The 25,329-nt window shown below is 37.2% G+C and overlaps 1 protein-coding gene across 1 annotated transcript in view; it reads left to right on the top strand.

Annotated features, from left to right (window-relative positions):
* Positions 1-25,329, top strand: part of LOC149845622 (polyribonucleotide nucleotidyltransferase 2, mitochondrial-like) — a 235,798-nt gene that overhangs the window by 42,688 nt on the left and 167,781 nt on the right. The window contains exons 4-8 of the mRNA XM_089997684.1: positions 16,978-17,133; positions 17,225-17,395; positions 21,257-21,382; positions 21,462-21,623; positions 21,850-21,969. Of these exons, the coding sequence (XP_089853810.1) occupies positions 16,978-17,133; positions 17,225-17,395; positions 21,257-21,382; positions 21,462-21,623; positions 21,850-21,969 (735 nt within the window). The remainder of the gene's footprint in view (positions 1-16,977; positions 17,134-17,224; positions 17,396-21,256; positions 21,383-21,461; positions 21,624-21,849; positions 21,970-25,329) is intronic.

Raw genomic sequence — 25,329 nt, forward strand, 5'->3', positions numbered from 1 at the left:
AAATCTGATTATAGTAGTTGGAGCTTTGCATACATGAGATTGGTTTTATGAATGGGATTTGCTTCTTTCAATTTGAGTAAATTGTTTTGTCAAATGGATTAGAAATCCGATTTGAAGAGTTGTTTGAAAAACTGAAATTCTTTTTACGCTGTCCCCAAAATGTGATTTCTGTTGGAGCTGTGAAATCTGGTCTGTGATGGGTATTTAATTGAATCTGAACCTAATAAGTCCTGAACTTGGGTCACAAAAAGTTTTGATTTTATACCAATATGCTAAAGCTGATGTGCTTGATAAAGTTTGCATTCGTTTACTAGCCTTGAATATTATTTGATATCATGTGTTGTGCACTGTCAATACTAAATTGTATTCATCCATGGGTGATTGGTGTTCTTTGAAAATTTTGCAATGTTATTTAAATTACATTAAATTGTGTAGTGGTCATGTGTGAACCAGAAATGGGCCTTTGGAGGCCAGGAGCATGTGTATTACTGTTGAATTAATTACACTGTTGAAATTGATAGGGCAATCGCCCAAATTTGTTATTGTATGTGGATTTGCATAATTGTTCGTGTAAAGAACTCTTAATTGATTAAGATTGGTAAAAAATATCAAATAATGTAATAACTTTTCTTCCTTAAGGGCCCTCTAAAAGGGTGAAAATCTCTGATGGCAGTCACGGGGGACCGTGAGGATACTAAACACCGTGTGCATTGTTTTATCCAAGAACTGGATGTGTGATTTGTGTTCTCGATAACGGTTGTAGATAACTCTCGTCACTTTGTCTAGGGGTGGTATTGTTAGACTCAATTGTAATTATTGGTATACCGAGAAAGTGATGTCAATGAATGTTGATTTCCTTGTCGTCTCGGCGATGATTCCTAATGTTTTGATTGATGGTGGTGATTCGTGACGTTGATCGAGGAACATATTTAGAACCCAGTAAATAAAATACAAATTATGTGTTCAGATACCATTGAGAACTACCTTGAACCTCGAGAATTTGGCCCGTTTTGAGTATCCGTGGGTTTTATATAATTGAGGACTTAATTGTGTGCATTAAGTAGGGACATGCATGCAAAAACAATACTGATAATTAAAGTTAAAAAGACATTTATGCATGTTGTATTAATTCATGCATCCCTAAATGTTTAATTTAGCATGGAATTGTTGATTGCTTATTTAAACTGTTTGTACTGAAAGCTTAGAACGAATATGTGATGATTGTTGAACCTTCTTAAACTTATGTTTGATTTGATTTATGCCAATTTTCTTATTGTTGGATTTCAAGAAGGTCTCACATGAAATCTTCGGTTCTTACCCCGTTTTTAAAAACCCTTTTCATGTACTGAGACACAATGATGGAGGGACCAACTTGTTGGAGGGAGTAAGAGTTATAATACTGTAATGTCACATATTCTCACACTTAGTCGTTTTGAGATTTTTCGAAAATTTGGCTAAGTATAAAAGAAAAATCGTTTGAACCTCGATATTAGACCGATGCTTTTGAATTTGGGTCTGACCCAAGTCTCATCAACTAAGTGTAAACGAGCTATTTAAAAGGTAGGAAAAAGTTTTATTTTTGACCTTTAAATTCAAGCAAAATTCAGGTTATTTCGGTCGAAATTCAGAATTAATATTTATGTGATATAGTGTTGGATGCATCTCGGAATGCCGAGCACAAGGATATGTTACTTTTTCGAATTCGAGTTCCGGTTGTCCCAGAAATCGTGTTCTTCCAAAAAAAGAGCAGTTTGTCGGTTCAGATCCGGATTTGGATCAGACTGGATCCAATGGATTTAATCCAAATTAATATGGCTCTGGACTTTATTCAAGACCCATATTAATCTAGATTTGGTCCAGTTCAAAATCCATTTGGATTTTTGAAAATGAATTTGGATCTTGGATCCGGATCCAAATCTAAATTCATGCCCAACGATTTTCTAACTTTGAAGTCATTAAAAAGCTTTAAATTAGAGTTAATTAAGGTTAAGAAGTCTCCCAAGTTAATTTGGTTTTTTTTGTAATCTTCTGGATAATTATTAATTATTTAATACTTAATAATTAATTAATTTTATTCAATTCCGAATTTTATTTGTATGGATGTTTAGAACTTCTAAATAGAGTCCTTAAAGATACCTAAAAAGGCTAAAGAAGGTTTGAGAAGAGATTTTTAAAAATTGAAAACTTTGAAAAGTCAACTTAAAAGGAATTTTTAAATTTTTGGAAAGGGTGCGAGAGAGAGTACTCAAATGAGGAAACTCCCCATCTCCAGCCCATCTAGAAAGGGCTGGAGAAGGGGGGGGGGGCATCACCCCCCTCTTGGTCTATTTAAGATCAAAAAAAGGAAAGAAAGAAAAGAGAAAGGGAAAAAGAAAAAGGAGAGAGAAGAAAATAGAGAGGGAGCGAAAAGAGAGGAAGAGGAAGAGGAAGAGGAAGAGGAAGATGGAGGAGCCTTCTTCTCCAGCCATCCAACGCTTTTCACTATTTTTGTTGCTTTTTTTTCGACCTACGGTTAAATGTATGGGTTTCCTCTCTTGAATCAAGTGAGAAATTGAATGGAGATGGGTTTTTCATGCATGATTTTGATGAAAATCCATGGGAAAAGAGTAGATCTATATGTTTACTCTAAAATATATGAAAGAAGATTTATGGATCCTCTACCATGGATTCGTTTTTTATTTTATTCACCTCTTCAAAAATAAATTTCTGTGTATGCTTCTTTTTATGCTAAAACAAAATTTATTTCATGATAAAATAGTTTGTTATGTGCTTGCATTATGATATTTTCGTTTTTTTCATAGATGGTCCACGTTATGGATTGATAGATTCATGTAAGATTATGGTGGAATAATTCCTATGCATGCGTTCATCATTAAAAATGGTAAATCTGAATATTTTTTGGAGTGGTTAGTATGTTTATGTTTTCATATTTGTTGCTGTATATGCATATTACAAGTATTTCAAGGTTTATGCTCATGTGAATGTAAAATTGCATATAAAAGCATGTGTTAATGAAAATATGTATATGCATGTGTTCTTCTTTTGAAACCGGTATTTGAACCACTTGTGTATAAGATGATACATGCACACACATGTTGGGAACATCAAAAAGAAAAAAAAAATTATATATATAGCAGTATGCTGGTTTACTTTGGGCGTCATGGTCTGACCCGCACACCAGTCGAGCCCTGCTCGGCTGGCCAGGCCCAGCCAGACTTGGACCGTTGGGGTGCAGCCTCGACAGGTCTGACTTGGGCTTGCAGGGCCCAGCCGAGTGGTTCCGGCTGGGCAGCCTGCTGTTTCTTAAAAAAAAAGAAAACAGAGTTGTGATTTTTTTTTTATAAATAAAATTTTGGGCCGGCTGGCAGCCAGTCGAGGGATTCTCGGCTGACTGCCAGGCCCTGGCAGAACATACACGGGGCCAGGCCAGGCCAGGCCTGTGCATGGTCTGTCAGACCCAACCGAGTGAACTCGATTGGGCTGGCAGGGCCCTGTCAGGCCTAGTCCAGCCTCCTCGCTGGACTGGCACAGGCCTGGCAACCTCCTGCTAGTCCCAGCTGGGTTTGACCAGACCAGACTCAGCCGACCAGGGTCGGCTGGGCCTGATCTGAACCCCAGCTGACTGGGTGTTAAGACCCCTTTTTAAAAAAAAAAAGGATTTGGTTTGTGGCAGGTGGGTGGCCTTTTGCACCCAGCTAAATGGGTTCAGCTGGGTTGGGTTTAAGCCCCATGCCGACGGGGTCGGCTAGGCTCGATTGGCCTACTTAAGTCAAGAGTGATCATTGTTAAGAATAGGCATGCCTTTGTGCAATAGCTTAAGCTGTAAGTTAGATTGTATTCACTTTTGTGTTCATGCTGTGGGCATTTATGTTCCCGAGAAGTATAGTGGATTAACATAAAAGGATGTAAACCCTACCATCTGGGGTTGTTCTCTTTTCTTGGCTGCTATTCTGTTCTCTATTCTTTTTCCTTCACGTCACAGACTCCATAAGGCACTATTCCCAAGGCAGGCCTGAACCCCATGACATCTTATTATAGTATCAGAGCAGGGGTGAGATGTAAGTGCTCTTCATATTGAAGCTTCTGTTGATCTCCTTCACTCCTTTACAAGATAAGTTTCACCTTTTGTTTCTTCTATTCCTTCGTGTATCCTCAAAAAAAAATTTGTCCTCTTTGAACTCTTTTGATTTCTACTTATTTTTTTCCCTAATCTGATCCATCACAGATCTGATCTTTGTCTTTGTTAATCACGTCTGTCATATCTTCATCCTATTTTTGTTGGAGTTGGCTATTATATTTTTTAAATCTCATTTGAAAAAACGAGAAGACCTCTAAGAAAAGGGGGGTCATCTGAATCTAGCTGATTCAATATATATATATATATATATATATATATATATATATATATATATATATATATATATATATATATATATATATATATATATATATCTGACCAGATCAAATTAAAAAAAAAAGAGAGAAGTGGCTGTCATGATTCCTGTCATCAGCACCATTACCGACCTGCTTCTGCTGGTTCCAGATTACCTGATTGTGTCTTGTTTTATGCCTTTCATTATCCCTATTTGTCATTTTGTTGCTGCTACATTGTTTCTTGACTTAATGAAATTTGTCTTCTCTATATTTCCTCTTAATATTAGAAAAGAAAGTTTTATGTTTCGTCCAGATCAGATCATTTTGTTGATCTGATTCTATTCTTTTTACTGAATCTTCTTTTGTGCATTTCTTTTCTTTTATTTCTTTATTTCAATATATTGCCATCCAATCCCAATTCAACTCCTTTCTTAATCAGCTTTGTCCCAAACAAGTTGGATTCTCCCTACTTCATCACGTGGAAGAAGCAAATCACTCCACCAACATCCAAGATTTGATGGAGCATCTCAACTGGACTCTACCAGTGCCTGCCGAGTTCTTGTGTATGTGGAAGTGGATGAAGGCAGCCATCTCAAAGTTCTACTGTTAAGAATCTTGAATATGTCTCTAGGAAAAAAATTGATCAACCCACAATGGCTTTTATTGTTGTCACTCTTCAAGAGATGTGTTGCTGTAAGTTTCTATGGGTGTCTATGCTAGGGAGTTGTGGTTGACCTTGCATCATTGGAAGAACAGGGATTCTTCCTACACTTTACGGACCTTGATAATATTACTTTCCAGATGTGTGGGACATGTGGTCAACTTGTAACGACCTGAAATCCAACCTGAATTTTTGAGGATTTTTTTTATTTTTTTATACAACAGCGAAAATATTCAATTTAAACCAGGTTAAGCATCTAGGGCACGTCACAGGGAAAATCAATGCAAATACCATCCATTTCATTTCTAATAACAATTAATTATAAACCAAGTGTGCTGAACATTTTAATAATAGAATGAAAACTAACTAAACTAATTCTAAACATCCCGCAACCGCTCTTATTCCTTTATTCTTCTCCTGAAAAATGGTAAAGTAATTTGAATAAGACTATAACTAGTCTGAGTAGGAGAATACTATGATTATGCTGATGTACCTTGTAGCAAGCATGCAATGTAATTGAATATTTAACGAAAAACATAACTGAGATAAAGCATGACATATTTAAACAAGTAATAGGGAACCAATCAATTGCATATCACATTTCTGATTCATAAACTAGCATAAAATGAATAATCACATGTTCAAGTACATAATCTCAAAATCTTTCATACGACTGAAACACATAAGAAGTTTAGTTTAAGTTTTTCTTGAATTATCTCGTGGGTATTCGCAGGCGAAGGCAACCATAACAGAAGAGAACATCCAGAGGTTTATTATGCTTGATGTTTTATTAACCCGAATGTCTAACTGAAACTGAAATCCTAAGGGAGTGGTTAAATAACCGAGAGAACCTCCTTAAGGCCAAACAACATGATGCATTAATGCAAATAAAATCTGCTGTAGATTAGAAGGTATAAACGCCGATTTATTAAAGCAAAAAACACGGACAATTTTTGGCATGTAACTGTTAAAAATGTAATCCCTTATATATATATAGAAGATCTGAAAACAAACACAGAAACCGAGGCAAAGAGAGATAGATAGATAGATAGATAGATAGATAGATAGATAGATAGATAGATAGATAGAGAGAGAGAGAGAGAGAGAGAGAGAGAGAGAGAGAGAGAGAGAGAGAGAGAGAGCTGTATAGAAATGAGAGAACTCGTTACTGTAGATTAGGGCTAATCTCTATATTAAATAGAGAGAGGCCAAATCAAGAAATTACACACAAGTCCATCATTAAACATTAAATTTCAAATAACCTATAGTTTAGAAAAAAAACTTTAAGTTAAAACCTCTTAGTCTCAACAGTCCCCCTCAAGCTGGAGCATAGATATCAATCATGCTCAGCTTGTCACAACATTTTGAGAAATTTGGTCTAGCAAGAGGCTTTGTAAACATATCTGCAACTTGGCCTTCCGACTTTAAATATTTGGTAGTAATATGACCAGCTTGAACCATATCTCTTAAATAGTGGCAATCAAGCTCAATATGCTTTGTTCTCTCATGAAAGACATGATTGTTCGCTATATATGTGGCAGCCTTGTTATCACACATCATGGTCATAGGAGAGAAAACCTTCACCTGAAGATCATGAAGAACAATACGAACCCACATCAATTCAGCAGCTGTTTGGGCCATAGCCCGATATTCTGATTCTGCACTCGACCTAGAAACCACATTTTGCTTCTTACTTGTCCATGAAATCAAGTTGTCTCCCAAAAACACACAGAATCCTGTGGTAGATTTTCTATCCACTACAGATCCTGCATAGTCAGCATCAGAATAGGCCACTATCTCCAGAGTTCCACCTTTCCTGAACAATAACCCCTTTCCAGGAGAAGATTTTAAATATCTGAGAATGATTATAACTGCATTCCAGTGTACCTCAGTTGGTTTGTCCATAAACTGGCTAACTTTGCTTACTGCTAAAGCAATATCCGGCCTGGTCACAGTTACATACAGTAGCTTCCCTACTAGGGAGCGATAACTTTTGCTATCAACCGATTTTGACCCCTTTTCAAACAGCTGAACTTTATGGCCCATAGGAATATTTGCTGGTTTAGCTCCCAACATTCCCGTTTCCTTTAATAAGTCAAGAACATACCTCCGTTGAGACAAAACCATCCCTTCACGGATCCTGACAACTTCTATACCCAGAAAATATATAAGTGAACCAAGGTCTTTTGTAACAAAGTGTTTTTGAAGATGAGCCTTTGTGGCTTCAATATCTTTCACATTGTCTCCTGTAAGAATGATGTCATCCACATATACCACCATAACAACTTTGCCTGAGTTAGTTTTCTTGATAAATAGTGTATGATCTGCCGCTGACCTATTAAAGCCAAAGCGTGACATCACTTCAAACAACTTTTGAAACCATGCATGCGGACTTTGTTTCAAGCCATAAATCACCTTTTTCAATCTACCCAACTTCTGACACTCCCCCTCAACCTCGAATCCTGGAGGTTGTTGCATGTAAACGGTCTCAGATAGATCCCCATATAGAAATGCAATTTTCACATCTAATTGGCACAAGCTCCAACCATGTTGAACAACTACTGAGAGAACAAGACGAATGATACCCATCCGTGCAACAGGAGAAAAGGTTTCAAAGAAATCAATACCATAAGTCTGAGTATGCCCTTTTGCTACTAATCTGGCCTTGTACCTTTCAATAGAACCATCCGATTTGTACTTTATTGTATATACCCATTTGCATCCAACAATGTCAATATCTACTGGGGAATCAACTAGATCCCATGTATGTTGAGACACTAAAGCATCCATTTCTTCTTGCATAGCCAGCTTCCAACGGTTATCAAGCTCTGCCTGTTGATAGTTCGGAGAAATAATTTCAGCAGATAAGGCTGAAATAAAAGTTTTCATCTGATTTCCAATTCTGGCATCAAAGACAAAATGAGATATGGGATATAAGGTACATTGTCGTGTCCCCTTGCATAGAGCAATAGGCCTGTTATCATCATCATGAAGATCACTATTGTCAGTAGTACTTACCTCAGGAGAAGAAGAAGATGAATGCACTTGCGGTGGTGGAGCTCTACGCACATATACCAATGGAGGATTATTAAATCTTGAAGAGGATGAAGTTTGGTTCGGTAATGAGGGCACAAATTCCAAAAGAAAAGGAGGTATAGGTAATGAAAAGGACTCAGCTGGATCAACCTGCAGCGGGGAACCAGTACTAGAGTAATATGGAGTGGATTCAAAGAAAGATACATCCGCACTGACATACTCTCGGCGAGAAATAGGATCATAACATCGATATCCCTTTTGATTTTTTGGATAACCTATAAATATGCATTTTGTAGCTTGAGCAGCTAATTGATCACGGTCAGGGCCAAGTTTGTGTACAAAACAAACACATCCAAATATTTTTTTCGAGAAAGAGAAGAGTGGGGCATTAGGTTTTAGCATATGTAATGGAATTTGATCACCCACAGAAGATGAAGGCATGCGGTTGATCAGATAACAAGCAGTGGTAATTGTATCACCCAATATAGCGCAAGGGCGTTGGATTGAATCATAAGGGTCCGAGCAACATCAAGCAGGTGCCGGTATTCTCGCTCAGCCACCCCATTTTCTTGAGATGAATAGGCACAGATAGTTTGGGGTTGAATGCCATGATCTTGGTGAAATTGTAACAAAACTTTTGATTTAAACTCAAGAGCATTATCAGTGCGAACAATCTTGTCAACAGATTCAAACTGTGTTTTTATTTCAAGAATTAAGGATTTGAATAATACTTGGAACTTCAGATCGTTCTTTTATTAAAAACACCCATGACAACTTAGAGAAATCATCAACAATAACAAGATAATATCGACACTGAGTCCTAGTAGGAATCTTACTAGGACCCCATACATCTGCATAAAGAAGTTCAAAAACTTTATGACTAGACTGACTCTGACTCGAAGGGAACGAACTTCGATGATGCTTGCCCAACTGACATGCTTCACACTGAAATAATGTAGTTGAAGGAATTTGAGGATAGACAGAACGAAGCTTTGACAATGAAGGATGACCAAGACGACGATGCCACTGAACAGGACTGGAGTGTTCCACTGCTACATAAACATTACCCACTGGATGATGTAGGTAGTAGACTCTATTTTCTTCATAGCCTCCACCAATCTTCTTCCCCGTCAGCAAATCTTGAAAATGACAACCCATCGGATCAAATATTACTCTACAGTTTAGTTCTTTTGTAAAGCAACTAACAGAGAGTAAACTTTGAGGAAAGTTAGGAGTATGAAGAACATTTTTCAACTGTAAGGTGGAGGATATGGAAATATTTGCCTGACTGACAACCGGTGAGGAACTCTCTTCGTCTTATGAGACTCCTCGATGAACAATAATATCCTTTAGATCTGAAAAGACAAGCGAATTTCCGCACAAATGTCTGGATGGACCAGAGTCAATAATCCTCTTACTATCATTCAGATGAAGATGTTTCCCTGTTGAGTAGGCAACACCGGCTACAGGAGGGGTGGAACTCGAAGGGCGAAGAGCTATCAGCTCATCATATTCTGCTCGACTGAGGGTGATACTGTCATTTGCAGAGGTATTATCATGTGCATTTGTTGCCTCTAGTGTAGTAACATTTGCTTTTGGAGCATTTAACTTTGATGAAGAAGAGGTTGGCCGACCATGCTTATCCCAGTAACGATCTTCTAAATGTCCAGATTTTCCACAGAATGTACATTGAAGTTTTCCTCTGCCTCCCATACCTCTGCCACGACCTCGTCCTCTGATATTCTAAATATTTCCACGCCCATAACCAGATGAGACAGCTAGAGCAGATGACGGGGTCACAGGCTGAGATTGTGGAAGAGAGATCGCAAGTCTACTCAGACGATTGTATGCATCAGCAAAAGTAGGTACATCTGATCCAGTCAACATTTGCACTTTTGCAGCAGAGAATTCTGAAGATAAACCTGTGAGAAACCGAGCAACCATAGTTTGTTCTTGATGATCCTTTTGCTTCGAACAACAAAGAGGCCTATGAGCATTGAGTCTTTCAAACACAGCTTTGACGGAGGCATAGTACTGGACCAAAGTCTGATCTCCCTGCTGCAAATTATATCTCCTGTTCGACTTATAGGATACGGCTCACATTAGTCTCTTGTGAGTACGTATCTCGAAGATTGTCCCACATCTGTTTGGCTGTATGATAGTAAATTAAACCATCTGCAATATGGGGTTCGACACTATTTATGATCCATGACATAACTATGTCATTATATTCGTCCCAAGTAACGTATTTTTCAACCTTTTCATTGGGTTCATCTTCCAACAAAATATGTTTTCTACGATGTCCAGATGCCGACATCATAAAAGTTCTGGACCACCTGGCATAGTTAGTTTCATTGAACTTTACAGAGGAACCATACGAGAAGGGATTTGCAAAAGCCTTATACTCCCCAATATGTTTAATTTTGGAATCACATTTCGAAGTTTCACCCATACTGAATATTGAATTCTATTTCAACTGCAAAAAAAAATCAGATTTACTCACGTGAACAACGTGTTTTATAATCAGACGTCAGGCAAGTCCACGACTACACAGGTTGCCACACCAGAAATGAAATCTTGACAGGCGACAAGTGACCCACACAATAGCATGTGGTACAATCACACATCAGCCAATACTACGACCAACAACTGTACTAATTAAAAGCTTCCCACAAACAACATATGTTTCCACACAGCAGGGAATCACACCTGCTGCTTCCACGACAAAAAAAATTGATATTAATATTCTGTTTTCACAGCACACATGTTATGGCTGAAAAAAAATTTCACGACACGGCAGGGAATCCCGACTGCTGATATTCATATTCTGAAAACGAACAACCAAATGCTTGTGTGTGAGTTCATGTTGAATAGCTAACCCAGGGCCGAGCCAAACCACATGAACTGAACCCGGGTTGGATAGCTAACCCAGGGCCGAGCCAAACCAACCAGCAAGGCTGGTCCATGTGATATATACTATTATTTTTATTAGTTTTTTTTTATGAGGATTCTCATTCTCGGTGCATGCGTGTGTGTGAGTTCATGTTGAATTAAATCACTAAATGTACATTTCATGAATGATAACCACATGATGATGCTGAAAGAAAAGAAAAAAATATATTTTCTTAGAACAGTGCAGCAGTATCAATAACTATAACACATGGACCCAATGCTTTATTTCCTGTATACAACTGTGCATTTTACTTGAAACATAAGGATATCGATATTAAGAAGACTGTAAAACAAGAACATATCTATCTATATATATATATAAATCCATACTCTTCTCCTTCACTTGAGTTATATCAAACACGAGATTGTGAGCTATTAACATGTAAGTGATTGCATCTTGCATCTAATGTAATCTCAATAGCAACTCAGCATAACCAATACCTTTGTTCCGGCAGCATATACTAGTTAGATTAAAAGCTTCCAAGAAAACAGTTTGCAGTATCCATGTGGAACAACATAAATGGAAAGATGACAAATGGTGTGCAAATCTTGAATGCTGCCCTATCGGCCAATAATTCATCTTATCATGTATGTCGCACAAATCTGGTAAAGACCCAAACTGGCATTTGGACTGACCTCTTGCCCCAACCGATCAAAATGTTATGAATATGCAGATTCATGATCTGAATCTGCACCTTCATCTCAGCACATTGCATTGCTTGAAACAGAGCACACTTGCAAAAATCACAGCAATCCTACCTGTGAATCGCAAATCCCAATTTTTTTTTGTCGATTTCCCCCTTTCAGCTGTCGTGTCTCCGTGGAATCCCTTCTTTCCGCACCGTGCAAGGGAGAGAGAGAGAGGGGGAGAGAGAGATAATGAAAGGGGGAGAGATAACGAGAGGGAGAGAGTCAGGGCAGGTCTTAAAGAGATGAGGGAGCGAGGAGTCGGTTTTCCCTCCAGCTGCGTGAACACGTTTTCACGCAACCCCCTTTCCTCCCCACTTACTAAAAAGGTAAACCCTTCTTTAGGGTTTACGTGAGTTTTTTTTAAATGTGATTCCCTTATGTAACCCGTGTTTTACCCTTTTTAACGCATGACGTTTTTTTTTTCCAAGTTTGGATCGACCCTCGACCCAATTACATTATAGATCCAAACCTATGCTATTCGGATCCAAGGATTCGATATTTTTTTTCCTTTTGTTTGGACCTTGCAAAGTGGGTGCCAGTGTGATATGGGTCCATGATCCAGTACATTTATGGATCCACCCAAATTATCCGGATTTGCCCAATTAATACGATTTTTTTTTAAATCTTAACTTAGTATTTAAAATTTCGGATTTGGACCTAGTTAAATCACTATGGATCCAAATATATTATCTTGGATTCCAAGTAATTTATTATGGATCCAATAAAATTTACTTTGACCCTTATGCTTTCGATGCACAAATCCACTTCAATATTGAAGTTCCGATGTCCAAGATCCAAATAAAGAAATTTGGACCCAGACCTTCCGGTCATATGTTTTTAGGATCCAAACATTCAGTAGATTAATACCGATCCAATTACAATGCTATGGGCTCTATATAAGTTTTTTCCCTTTCAAGATCTGCTTAAAAATTTGCGGATCCACATAATACGTTTTGGATCCAATATCAAATCTAACCATGATATCGAGGATCCAATATCAAGGATTCAAACCAAAAATTAAAATCTACTATTAGATATTCATCGGGATCCAATATCGAAGATCCGAATAGTATATTGGGGATCCGACATCGAAGATCCAAACAAGATATCCAAGATCCAAATAAGAATAAAATAAAAAAATGAGAATATCCTCGTACCAGCTTATGAATATGAAATTCAAGTTTATTTAGCCGATAAAATTCACAAGTGTTACAACACTAGTTCAGATTGCTATTGAGATATGTTTCTATTTATCGAGCACCCACTGTCGCTATTTCAACTCTCTTCAGAGCTCTTGTTGCTGGTGGTGTTCCTCCTTTCCATGGACCATGCAATGCAAATCTACCAAATACCGCCTACCCTCCTTATCAGGGAGCATCTTATGCAACTTATGCTCCATCACATACTAACACACCGAATGTTGATACATCCTATACTAACTTTAATCAGAGACATGTGGATCCTAATCCTCATGCGATTCCTTGTGCTTCTTCGATTAATGTGCATAATTCAGTGCTAGCTGATAATGATATGCGATCTGAACAAATGAACAACATTCCAATGCCTGGTATATTGACTCTAGAGTTGCATACCATGTGACGAGTGACTTAGGCAAGCTTCTCATTGCTATTCCTTTATGTCACACAAACTCGTTAAAAAGGCCGTTGCACCCAAGTCGAAGCGACGGGATGCGAGTGCGGTCAACTTGCACCTAGGGTTATATTTGTCCAAAATGGACTCAGTAAACTTTGATCGAGTCCATTTTGGTCTAATTTAAAAAAATTGAATTTTGGGGGGTGGTGGTGGTTAGGGCATGATCGCGACACCCCCCCTCCCTGACTCCTCTTCCTCCTCCCCCTTCCCCCTCGACTACTCTTCCAACGGTGGCGACGACGACGACGTAAAATAGGTCCTCTCTCTCTTTGTTCCTCCTCCCCCTCTCTTTCTTCTTCTTCCTTCTCCGCCTCCTTCTTTCTTTCTTTTTCTTCTTCCTTCTCCTCCTCCCTCTGCCACCTCCTCCTTTCTTTTTGCTTGACTTGTTGATTGTTTTCTTAATTCACTTAGCGTAGCCATAATATATTTAGGTTGATTTAATTGTGGTGTTATTTTTTTATTGATGAGGAATAACAATTGTAATTTGTTAATTTAATTTATTGCCTAAATTTATTCATGATGAATTAATGATATGTTAATTGTTTTTATTTCATTAGTTTTAACTTAAAAATGTTAAATTATATATATATATATATATATATATATATATATATATATATATATATATATACATATATGCCCTCCCCACACTCCCGCACCCAAGTTTTTTTCTAAAGTGCCGCATTGCCGCATCTGCACCCGTATCCGCACCCGCATCTATGTGACATAGATTCCTTATCATAGTGTAAGTAGGATAGTCACTAGTGATAGAGAGAACATCCCATCACTCATTGGGGACAACCGTTATTCCTAGCAAGTCTGAAAATGTGTTTTATCTTGTAGCTTGTTCTTGGAATTGAACGTAATCATATTTCGGTTTTCCAATTATATGATTAGTTGAATTCTTGCATCTCCTTTACTCCGTCTTCTGTTCCCGTGAAGGATATTTACATGGAACAGATGTTCGTTGAGGAAAGATGTGAAGATCTCTTTGTAATTAATCAAGTTTAGCCTTCATGGTCTTCATCCAGTCATGGGTTGGTGTCCAATGTGGAGAATCAGAATTAAGATACTGAGCTATGGTATCGTAGGCTTGGTCATTGCCATTTAGGTTTTCTTGGTATCTTCTATAATAAGACTTTTGTTTTCCTAAAGTTCTCTTTCTTTGTTTTATGTGTCAAATTTGTAAGAGCCATGAGCTCCCGTTTGGTATTTCGAATAAAAGATCATCATTTTCCTTCGAGTTAGTTCATTTTATTCTTTACGTGTCCTGCCCCAGTGCTTTTATTATCTAAACCCCGTTTTTAATGTTCTAGTAGTTGAAGTAGCTATTGTGAACTTTTTCCTTGAATACATGGATCACATTTTTCATGTCTTCCAGCATCTTAATAATTATGTTGAAAATCAATTTTCTCGCAACATTTTCATCCTCAGTAGGGATGGTGATGGTGAGTGCACCGTTAGTGCATTCAAATAATACCTTCATGGTAATGGAATTTTGCATGAGATGTCCTGCCCAAGGACATTCGAACTAAATGAGGTTGCAGAACATAAGCACGGGCATATGGTAAAGACCACCTTCACTATGATTATTGAATCCAATTTGAGAATATATTTGTGTACAAAGGCAGTTTATCTTAATAATTCGATGCCTTTGTCTAATTTAAATGGATATACTCCATATTTTCTGTTTGCAGAAGATCTAGATCATTTGCGTGTTAGAGTCTTTGCATGCATGTGTTATGTTCATGTCCATAAGTTTCTTTGAGATAAATTTTCCCTTATATCACAGACTTGTCAGTTCATCAGATGTGATGATGATGAGCACAAGGGATATCAATGCTTTGAACATAGTTCTCAGAAACTCATTAATATCACAAGATGTCTTTTTTGATGAGAGTAGGGCAGGTGATTGGAGAAATAAGTTGAATCATATTCAGCCAAATATACTGTCCAGGTGATTGGAGAAATAATATCACGAGATGTCTTTTTTTTGGTGGTTATATCTATCAATGATTCAAAACAATGATTATAGCAATATTGTGAACCTTTTACATATTAATACGATTATTAAAATGTAGTTTTTGTCATTATGTACTATTTGGTGCATTATATCATTTGCATGCAATGTATGTGTTGGGCTTCTTGTCCATCTAAAAAGCGCCATAAAATATCAGTGTTGATCCTGGAACAATATTTAATGAAAATGATTGATGATTTATAATAGTTTAAGCTTCTAGCAACTCTAGCCATAATATGATCTATTATTGAACTTTTATGCCATAAAATATCAGTGTTGATCCGGGAACAATATTTAATGAAAATGATTGATGATTTATAATAGTTTAGGCTTCTAACAACTCTAGCCATAATATGATCTATTATTGAACTTTTATGTAATTATGAGCTTTGATGACATTAAATGTTTAATATATTTTTAGTTATAATTTGTGTCATTTCTTATTTATTCATTTCAAACTATTTGGGTGTTCATTGTTTTATATTTGTTGGTTTGTTATTGTTCTTTTTTAGATACTATTAATGTTTCTTAGTTTTAGTAGTCTACCTCTTAAGTTTTTTTTGTTCTAAAATTTTCGTAGTTTAGTGTTTAAAACCTTAAACATATGCATGCACACACATTTCATTGTTTTTCTATGATGTTCTATTTTTTAATCTTTTGAATTTTAAAATATTTTTGGATGCATATCTTATGATACAATACAGCAAGGTCTGAACTTGTATTTTAGATCTGCCTGATATGCTTTTTACAGCATTCGTACTGATCCATACCCATGTCCATCTAAATATTTGTTTTGACTGAACCCAACATTTGAGATATTGAGAATATATATATATATATATATATATATATATATATATATATATATAGAGAGAGAGAGAGAGAGAGAGAGAGAGAGAGAGAGAGAGAGAGAGAGAGAGAGAGAGAGTAATGGGTAGGTGCAAAATGATAGGTACTAAATGAAACATGCTAAATGCATTTTTCAAGGTTTTTTTGTTTTATTTTTAAATTCTGACCTTACATATGTGATCTATGTACTTGATTTTATAGGGATCAGCTCTTGAATTGTTCGATTCCGACACATGGGTGGTTTTTATAAGGCTTGAAAAGTCAACTGTCCAAAATCTTTGTAAATTTTGAAGGTTCCAAATATCATTTTCTTCTTCCAAAACACATGATCCAGGTGTGGATTCCTTTTAAATCGACCATGCCCAACACATTTATGGGGTCAGAATTGCGAAAAAAACACCGGAAGGGCAGAAAAACCCATTTAGCACGTATTAATTTCGCACCTACCCATTTCTCTCTCTCTCTCTCTCTATCTCTCTATCTATCTATCTATCTATCTCTCTCTCTCTCTCTCTCTCTATATATATATATATATATATATATATATATATATAGAGAGAGAGAGAGAGAGAGAGAGAGAGAGAGAGAGGTGTAAACATTGGAAAATCCTTGCTATATGAATCTTGTCTGTCAAAAAGCAACACTTGTTTGTGGCAATGCATGTGTGAAAATGAACTGCATTTTGAGAAACTTGTGTATGTGGTATGGATTGACATTAAGAATCCTTTTGTTTTTTCCACAGGTTGACTACCGGGAAATGCAGTACGCCAAAGGAAGAATTCCTGGGACATTCCTGAGAAGGGAAGGGCCACCAACAGAGCGAGAACTCTTATGTGGTCGTGTAATAGATCGATCCATCAGACCTCTATTTCCTAAAGGCTTCTTCCATGAAATCCAGGTTAGGTTCATCCATTTCATTTGTGTGTGTGTGCACATATATTTATTTATTCATGTGTATTATGTTTTGTATGACTGGTGCTATTTTGTAGGTGTCAACAGAGGTTGTTGCTTTTGATGGTGCGCAACATCCAGATGTAATGGCTGCTAATGCATCATCTGCTGCTTTAATGGTATCAGATATACCTTGGAATGGTCCAATTGGAGTAGTGCATGTCGGGCGAATTGATGGAAAATTGGTTGTCAACCCTGATGTGGATGAGGTAATCTTTATATTTGTATAGGTATTTGGATACTCTTCAAATCATGTTGAATCAACTACCCATGTTCCTCTAAGGGATGATTGACTTAGAAACTTTTCATCCTTGGCTTTCATTAGTAGGTTAGGCTTGTAAACGTGTCTCAGTAAACCTCATAATTTTGTATGACGGACCTTTGCCTACCTTTTTGAAGCATTGGATTTGTTATCCTTAGACCTTTAAGGAAATAATATATCAAACAGTACGAGTTGGTTCTGCTTCATGCACAAGGTGGTCAAACTTGCACTGTAAAGTCCGTGAATTTTCTCGATTTTTCAGAAAAAAAGGGATTATTCTCTGTATTTTTATAAGAAATTCATCGATATTTATTAATCGAGTAACTTTTGAACGTTATCAAGATATTTAACGTATACAAACTTTTTAGACACTTGGATCTAGATCTCGCCATCTCGGTAAAAGATCCACGCAGATCGACATCCATAAAACCTAGTATTGAGGGTGTTATTGACACTTGAGAGATTCACTGAATCTCTGGGTTTACTATGTTCGGATCCAGTATGGATCTGAGCTTATAAAGCTTATAACAAGGACTCAGATCCATTTAGTGGATCCGGTTTGGGTTCAGGATAATTCAGAGCCGGATCTCTAATGAGATTCGGAACACTCAAAACCTTCAAGGCATGAGATTGTATCCGTTAAAAAAATAATAAAGATCCAATCCCAGAAAACAATTTGGATCCAAATATAGATCCATATCAATAAACATCTATTTCAGAAAGATGGATCAATTCTCAAAACATGCGAAAACCTTATTTTATATATATATATATACATACTTGTGTTTGGATCCGAGATCCAAACAAGACCCAAGATGGATCTCACATAAGAGAATGAGGATTTTTGGATCCATTCAGATCCACACCATACTCCATGCAGTATATATATATATATATACACACACATGAGCATAATTGTATGTAGGGTACAAAATCAAGATTTAAATAAGAAATACTTATCACTAAACATGCACATAATGATCTCCATAGGTTGAAACATGTGAAACCAAAATCAGATTTATGGTTTCCTTGATAAATATCGCCTAAATCTGATCTAGGTTCTTTTTTTCCTCCGAATAAAAAGAGAAAACCTGTACCTTGCTTTGAAGTTCGAAAAGAGACTGGAAAAACTTTGGAAAGCCGAAGAGGAAGAAGCTCCTCCTTTTTCTTCTTCTTCTTCTTCTTCCTTTCTCTCTCTCTCTTTTTCTTTTTCCCTTTTTTTTTTAGTTTATATAATGAGGGCCTTTAGGGCTCTCTAATACGGCTGGAGATAGAAGTTCCCGTATGGTATTTTATGTCCAACTTCCTTTCCATATCCCATGAGATTTTTGTTTGACTTTTTCAAACCTCTTTTCTTTTTTGATTATCTTGCTTCCTTCTAATTAACTATTGGGTCTTTCTAGAAACCCTAATCAGCTAACTATCTCTCTCCAATAAATTTTGGAATTTACTTATTTTAATAATAAATAATTATTTATTATTTATTAAATTCTCAAAAAATTACGGAGGGTACCTTATCCCTCTGGGAGTCTTTTAAACCTTATATTTACTTAATTTAAACATATATTTTAAATTTAAAGCTTTATTTTTGTTGGATTTGGATTCGAATCTAAGATCCAAATCTATATCCAAAATTCATTTTGATCCTAAGCTAGATCTTATCCTAATTAATATGGGTCTTGGACTGAGTCCATATCCATATTAATTTGGATCATATGGATCGGATCAGGTCCTATCCAATCCAAACCGACTCTATCGAGACGAGCCTTTTTTGAAAAAATGTGATTTTCGGGCCAACCGTGGCCCTAATTCAGAAAAGTAAAATACCGTTGAACTTAGAATTCTGAGCCGCATCTAACGATATATAATTTGATTTTCGCCTTAATTTAACCCGAATTTCCCTTGATTTTAAAGGATGAAAATACAACTTTTTATCACCTTTTAATTGACTCGTTTAGGTCTTGTCAATAAGACCTGGACCAAGCTCAAACTCAATTATCACATCCTAATATCAAGGGTTCAACCTATATTTCTACAATACTTAGCGAAAATCTCAGAAATCTCTAAATTTAACTAAGTATAAAAAATACTCGATATTACACCATGTAGTTGAAGCCATTCAATTTGAGGGGAGAACCATAATCCTTTATTTGTCACCTATGGCAAAGAATGATTGAGAAGGAATGAATCAAGGACGCTGGATTCAATATGGAGATTCGTGGGACCATGAACACTTAAGCTACTGATCCCGCAAGAAGTGATAAGCACTCCAATCACGAAAAGGGTCCCCAAGCATCAGGAGCCAAAGGCGTTGATACCATGGTTGCCAGTTGAGGAAGCGGGAGCGGGAAGCGAGGCACTTTTAAAATTTTAGGAAGCGGGGAAGCGTGGGACCACTTAGGAGCGATTCGGGAAGTGTCTCGGAAGCGACCTAGGAAGCGTCTCGAAAGCGAGGGGGAAGCGAAAAAAAAAAAAATAAAAAATAAAAAATACAAAAAAATTGAAAAAAAACAGGGGAAGCGTGGGGAAGCGAGGGGGAAGCGTGGGGGAAGCGTGATGGGAAGCGCGCTTCCCATTAAAGGGAAGCGCGTCCCCCATTAAAGGGAAACGCGTCCCCCATTAAAGGGAAACACGCTTCCCAAAAAAGGGGGACGCTTCCCCCCACGCTTCGGAAGCGCGAGGTTTCGCGCTTCCGAAGCGCGCTTCGGGGAAGCGCGCTTCCCCTTTTAGCTAGGCGCTTCCGGTAACCCTGGTTGATACCATGCAATAAAGATGTAGAGATCCTCAAACACAAAGTGCTTCACAAGCACACAATCATAAAATCTCACAAAAGAATTACAAGGATTTATAATCTAGTATGCAAGAGAAAACACTCGCAGAATATAAATTAATGGGATTTTTTTATCATTTAAAATGCTTAAGATAGCATACTTATAAAGTGGTTTCATCCATCCCTATTTGTAGCACACAAGTGAACTGGCTGTTAAGAGGTCTAATGGTGCTAGTCATTAGACCATCCCAGCAGAGAGTGAAATGGTAATGGAATTAGCTAGTCTGATTGTAAAAGTTCCCTTAGGCACAAAAATTAAAAATACAAAATTCAAAGACGGAACAAAACAAGAAAGAAAAAAAAGGCAAAGTTAATCTTAACTCTATCATATGTACGAAAGAGAGAAGAATCTGTGTAAAAAGTACATGTATACTTTATAGCACCAGCTTGTTCAGCAAATAATAACACCAACACCAACACCAACACCAACACCAACACTTTGGGAAACATCGATCTTAATGCATTGGGTATTCAAGTCTTTTTTGGAGATTTAGCTTCAAAGTCTCTCTTTTTGATCTAAAATTAGAAGTATCTTGATGGATTCATAACAAAATCCGATCTTTGTGGTTTTACTTGAACTAAAGAACTGTCGAATAGCACACCAGTATTATGCAGAACTTCATGGTTTTATTTGAAATGAAGAATTAAGGAAAAAAACACTAGCATGATTGACCTATTTTCATAGATACTAGTTAGATGCCCCTTTGTTTGCAATTCACTGTTCAATCATGTTTGCCCATTTCTTTGTGGTTTAAACTGCACAGTTCTCTTTCATGTTTGCGTGAGCATGCATGTAGGTGGGCAGGCATGTCTATGTGCGTCTGCAAGTGCAAATGTGGGTGTGTATGTGTGTCTATGTGTATGCTTATGTTTGTGTTTGTGTGTGTAATATCTGTGTATGTGTGCACATGCACAGACATGTATTTGTTATGTCTATGTTCTATCTTGTAATATTCTTTTCTTGTTAATATCTTCCAGCTTAGCTTAAGTGATCTTGACCTAGTGTACTCTTGTACACGAGACAAAACTCTCATGTTAGAAATCCAAGCTTGGGAGATCACAAATCGAGATTTCATTGATGCTCTGCATTTTGCACATGCTCAGGTGAGAGATGTTCCTTAAGGAAACTATTGTCATTATATTGACAGTTATACTAATGGGCTTCAAAATCTTGGTATGTTAGGCTAGCAAATTGATTGATCCTCAAATAAGACTTGCTGCTAAGGTGAACAATCCGAAGAAAGATGTTAAGCTGTTTACGATAATGGATGGTACACTTGAGAGAATCAGGAATTTGTCAGAGACATCTATTGAGAAAGAATTCTTTGTCCCTACGTATGACAAGGTGGTTTATTACTATTGTTGATCCTACTTCTATTGATGACTATTCATATCATATATGTCCATGTATCACCTTGGTATTTTGAGACTGTATCTGTAACTGTACGCCAAAACAATTATGTTTATACTTTGTTCATGTAGGAATAAATAATGATATGAACTTTTTGAGCTTTACACTTATTTGACATTGCATTTCCTTATTTTTATGCATGAAATTGTTCAATTGACAGCGTGAACGTGGAAAAGCTTGGAATAAGATTACAGAAGATACAAAAAGGATACTTGAGGAAGAATGTGATGAGGAGAGCTTAAAAGTTCTTCCTAAGGCACTTGACACAGTTCGAAAAAAGGTGAGAAACTTTTGTAGATGTGTGTGTCATTTTATATTATCTTCTCACAAATAATTGGTGATAAATGTTTTTTTTTATAGAACCTTTTAAAAGATTTGTTCTTTAGTTTTTTTACTTTCATAGCAGTGTATGCATGCGGACACTTATTTTATTCTTAAACTCAAAGGATAGTTTGGTTTCTAGCCCTTGTAAGCACTTATATGTTTACAGGCATTCCGAATATAAGGCTTTGAAGTTTGACTGGATGTTTTTAATCAGCAGATGTACATTGATTTCCTTGACAGAAATGAATTTTTCCTGTTCTCCATCAAGTTTCTTGTCTTGGAAATATCTTAGGCATATTGTGAAGTATTTCATATGAAATATTGGACTTTGTTTAAGTGACGAGTTTAACCGGGTTAAATTTTGTTCAGTAATTTAAAGCTGCCTGACTAATCAGCTCTTTAGAAAAGCTGTCTAACATTTCAGTAAATCACATTGAGCCGCGAGCTTCTGTAGACACACTTGGTCTTGGAATCATTCAGTTAACCTCTGTCTAGTCAAACTAAGTGATCAAATATAGCTTCATTCTGAAAAGAAGCGTGTATTCACGACTGGGTTTGGATCTTATCCAAACCCAATTCGAGTTCATCTAATTACATATTTAAGCACATGTTCATTAAAGGCATTAATGGCATATTGTAAAATACCTTTGTTGTGTGATGGGTATTTTCGTACCCTAGTAATTGTAACAGCATGTATTTAATGGGAAGCCCAATACCACAGTCGGCTATTGGGAATTCTGTAGCTCTCTTGTCTCTCTCCCATTCGGTGCTTGCTCTTGTGTATGAAACAGGGAACTACGATTTCTATCATGGTATCAGAGCGTCAGATCCTATGTCACATGGGTGCGGGTGCGGGTGCGACACGGGTGCGGCACAATTTTAAAATTTTTGGACATGGGGACTCGGCAAAATATATATATATATATATAATTTTATTTTATTTTTAAAATGCCACAGCACAGTCTGTGTGACTGTGCACAGTCCACACAATCACAAACTGTGACTGTGCACAGTCCACAGCACTGTGACTGTGCACAGTCTGTGACTGTGCGACTGTGCACAGTCACACAGTCACAGACTGACAGTCACACAGTCACAGACTGTGCACTGTGCACACTGCACAGACTGTGCACAGTCACAGTCTGTGACTGCAGCACAGTCACAGTATGTGACTGCAGCACTGTCACAGTTTTTATATATATATTTTTAAATAAAAAATATAAAAATTTGGTTTTTTAAGGACATTTTTGGACTCGATCAAAGTTGACCGAGTCCAAAATGTGGACGGACTCGGCCTGGACTCGTTGACTGAGTCCGATTCGGCGTTGACCGAGTCCGAAGCCGCACCCGAGTCCGCACCCGTGTCGGGGCGTGTCGACTCGGGTGCGGCACCTCCTTAGCCGAGTCCGTGTGACATAGGTCAGATCCAACCTTAAGGATCTTCTTGCTTCATCTGGTAAAGGTTCTTCCCATTCTTCTTGTCTTCAAATCATTTCTCCTGTCTTCAAATCGAATCAATCGAATCCTTCAAAATAACGTGTTCTTCCTTCTTACATAGTCCAACGTATTTTTCTTCCAAAAACTTGGATTTCTTCACGTTATCATATTTCTGTTTCTCTGTTTGCTGAACAACCTTCTTTTCATAGCCTAACTCTTCACGTTTCCTGTTTCTCTATTTTTCTTCACGTTATCATATTTCTGTTTCACTGTTTGTTGAACAACCTTCTTTTCATAGCCTAACTGTTCACGTTTCCTGTTTCACTGTTTGCTGAACAGCCTTCTTTTCATAGCCTAACTGTTCACGTTTCCTGTTTCTCTATTTTTCTTCACGTTATCATATTTCTGTTTCATTGTTTGTTGAACAACCTTCTTTTCATAGCCTAACTGTTCATGTTTCCTGTTTCTCATATTTTTGTTTCATAGCACAAATAATCAGGCAAGATCGGATTCACATCATTTGATCTTTGCGTGATTCCAAGGTTCCAATAGGATCACGTCAAATGCTTTTACAAGTTGAATGCACATCAGATTCAGATCTGGAAGTGATCCCAGGTCTGTCCTGATTAACTAGTATCACATTAGTTAATCATTCTCTATATTCTTCCCTGTTTCGCACTGCCTGTTTATATTCCTTCATATTCTAAAATAACACACCTTAATTTCAAAGTAACGTGCCTCTTTGATTAAATTCTAATTCAGAACAGGTTCTTACTGCATAGTTCTGGTTTCCTGCCTCAGTTTTATCATACAAATAGTAAAAAAAAAAAAGCTGACAGCAGAATTTTCTGATATTAAGTTTCTGTTTTGATTTTCATTAGAATTCAACCGCAATTGGGTCCTTGTTGTAAAGCCATTTTCTTATTTCTTGTCACTTCTTATTTTTTGGTTTCGATAGAATATGAACTCATTTCCTCACTCTCAGTCTGGTCTTTCCTCAAACTTTATTAGTCAACTCGTGTCTGAGAAACCGAACAATGCCAATTTTCTAACTTGGAAGCGACAAATCATACCATTCATAAGAAGTCAGGACCTTTCTGGACATCTGGATGGTTCTGTTCCTGTTCCTCCAGAGTTCATACCACAAGAAAAAAAGAATGGTGAGGGAGATCTTTCTATTACCTATGTCAAAAATCCAGAATACGTATCCTGGATGAAGCGAGATTAGGCATTGGTTGCCTATATCACTTCTACATTGTCACAAGTGCTTGTGGCAATTCCAGATGACTGCTCCGCAATGCAATTATGGCATCGATTGGTTCAGACATATTCTTAAGTTTCTTAGGCCAGAATATTATTTTTGAAGAGTTTCAAATGTTGAGAAAGGACTCCATGACTATCATGGAGTACTTGAACAAAATGAAGACCATTACAGATCAGTTGGCCATCGTGGGATGCGCAGTTAGTGACAAAGATATGGTGCAACAAACTTTGAGTGGGCTGGGATCGGATTATCATATGATGGTTACTTCCTTATTGTGTTTATTAGATTTACCTACCTTTGAAGATCTTCGTGCCAAGCTTTTGCAGTATGAGATGACCTTAAAGGGATTTTCTGAAGATACTCATTCTCAAGGTGGAGCACACAATGTTCTACCACAGGAGTTGCCTATGGACGAGGACCTGGTAGAGGAAATAAGGCAATAAATTAAAAATCTGCAGTTTATTACATAATGAGCATTTTTCCAAAGTTCTATAATCTAAAGAAAAACTCTAAAACTCAGAGCCAAGCTGCCAACAGAAAGAAGATAAATCTTGAGTCATATTGCACCACGCCATCGGCCGCCTGTAAAGTCCTACTCCTCACCTGCCCATGAAA

This window comes from Nuphar pumila, chromosome 2 (genome assembly GCF_984573655.1).
Source record: "Nuphar pumila chromosome 2, dmNupPumi1.hap1.1, whole genome shotgun sequence".
Lineage (NCBI taxonomy): Eukaryota > Viridiplantae > Streptophyta > Magnoliopsida > Nymphaeales > Nymphaeaceae > Nuphar > Nuphar pumila.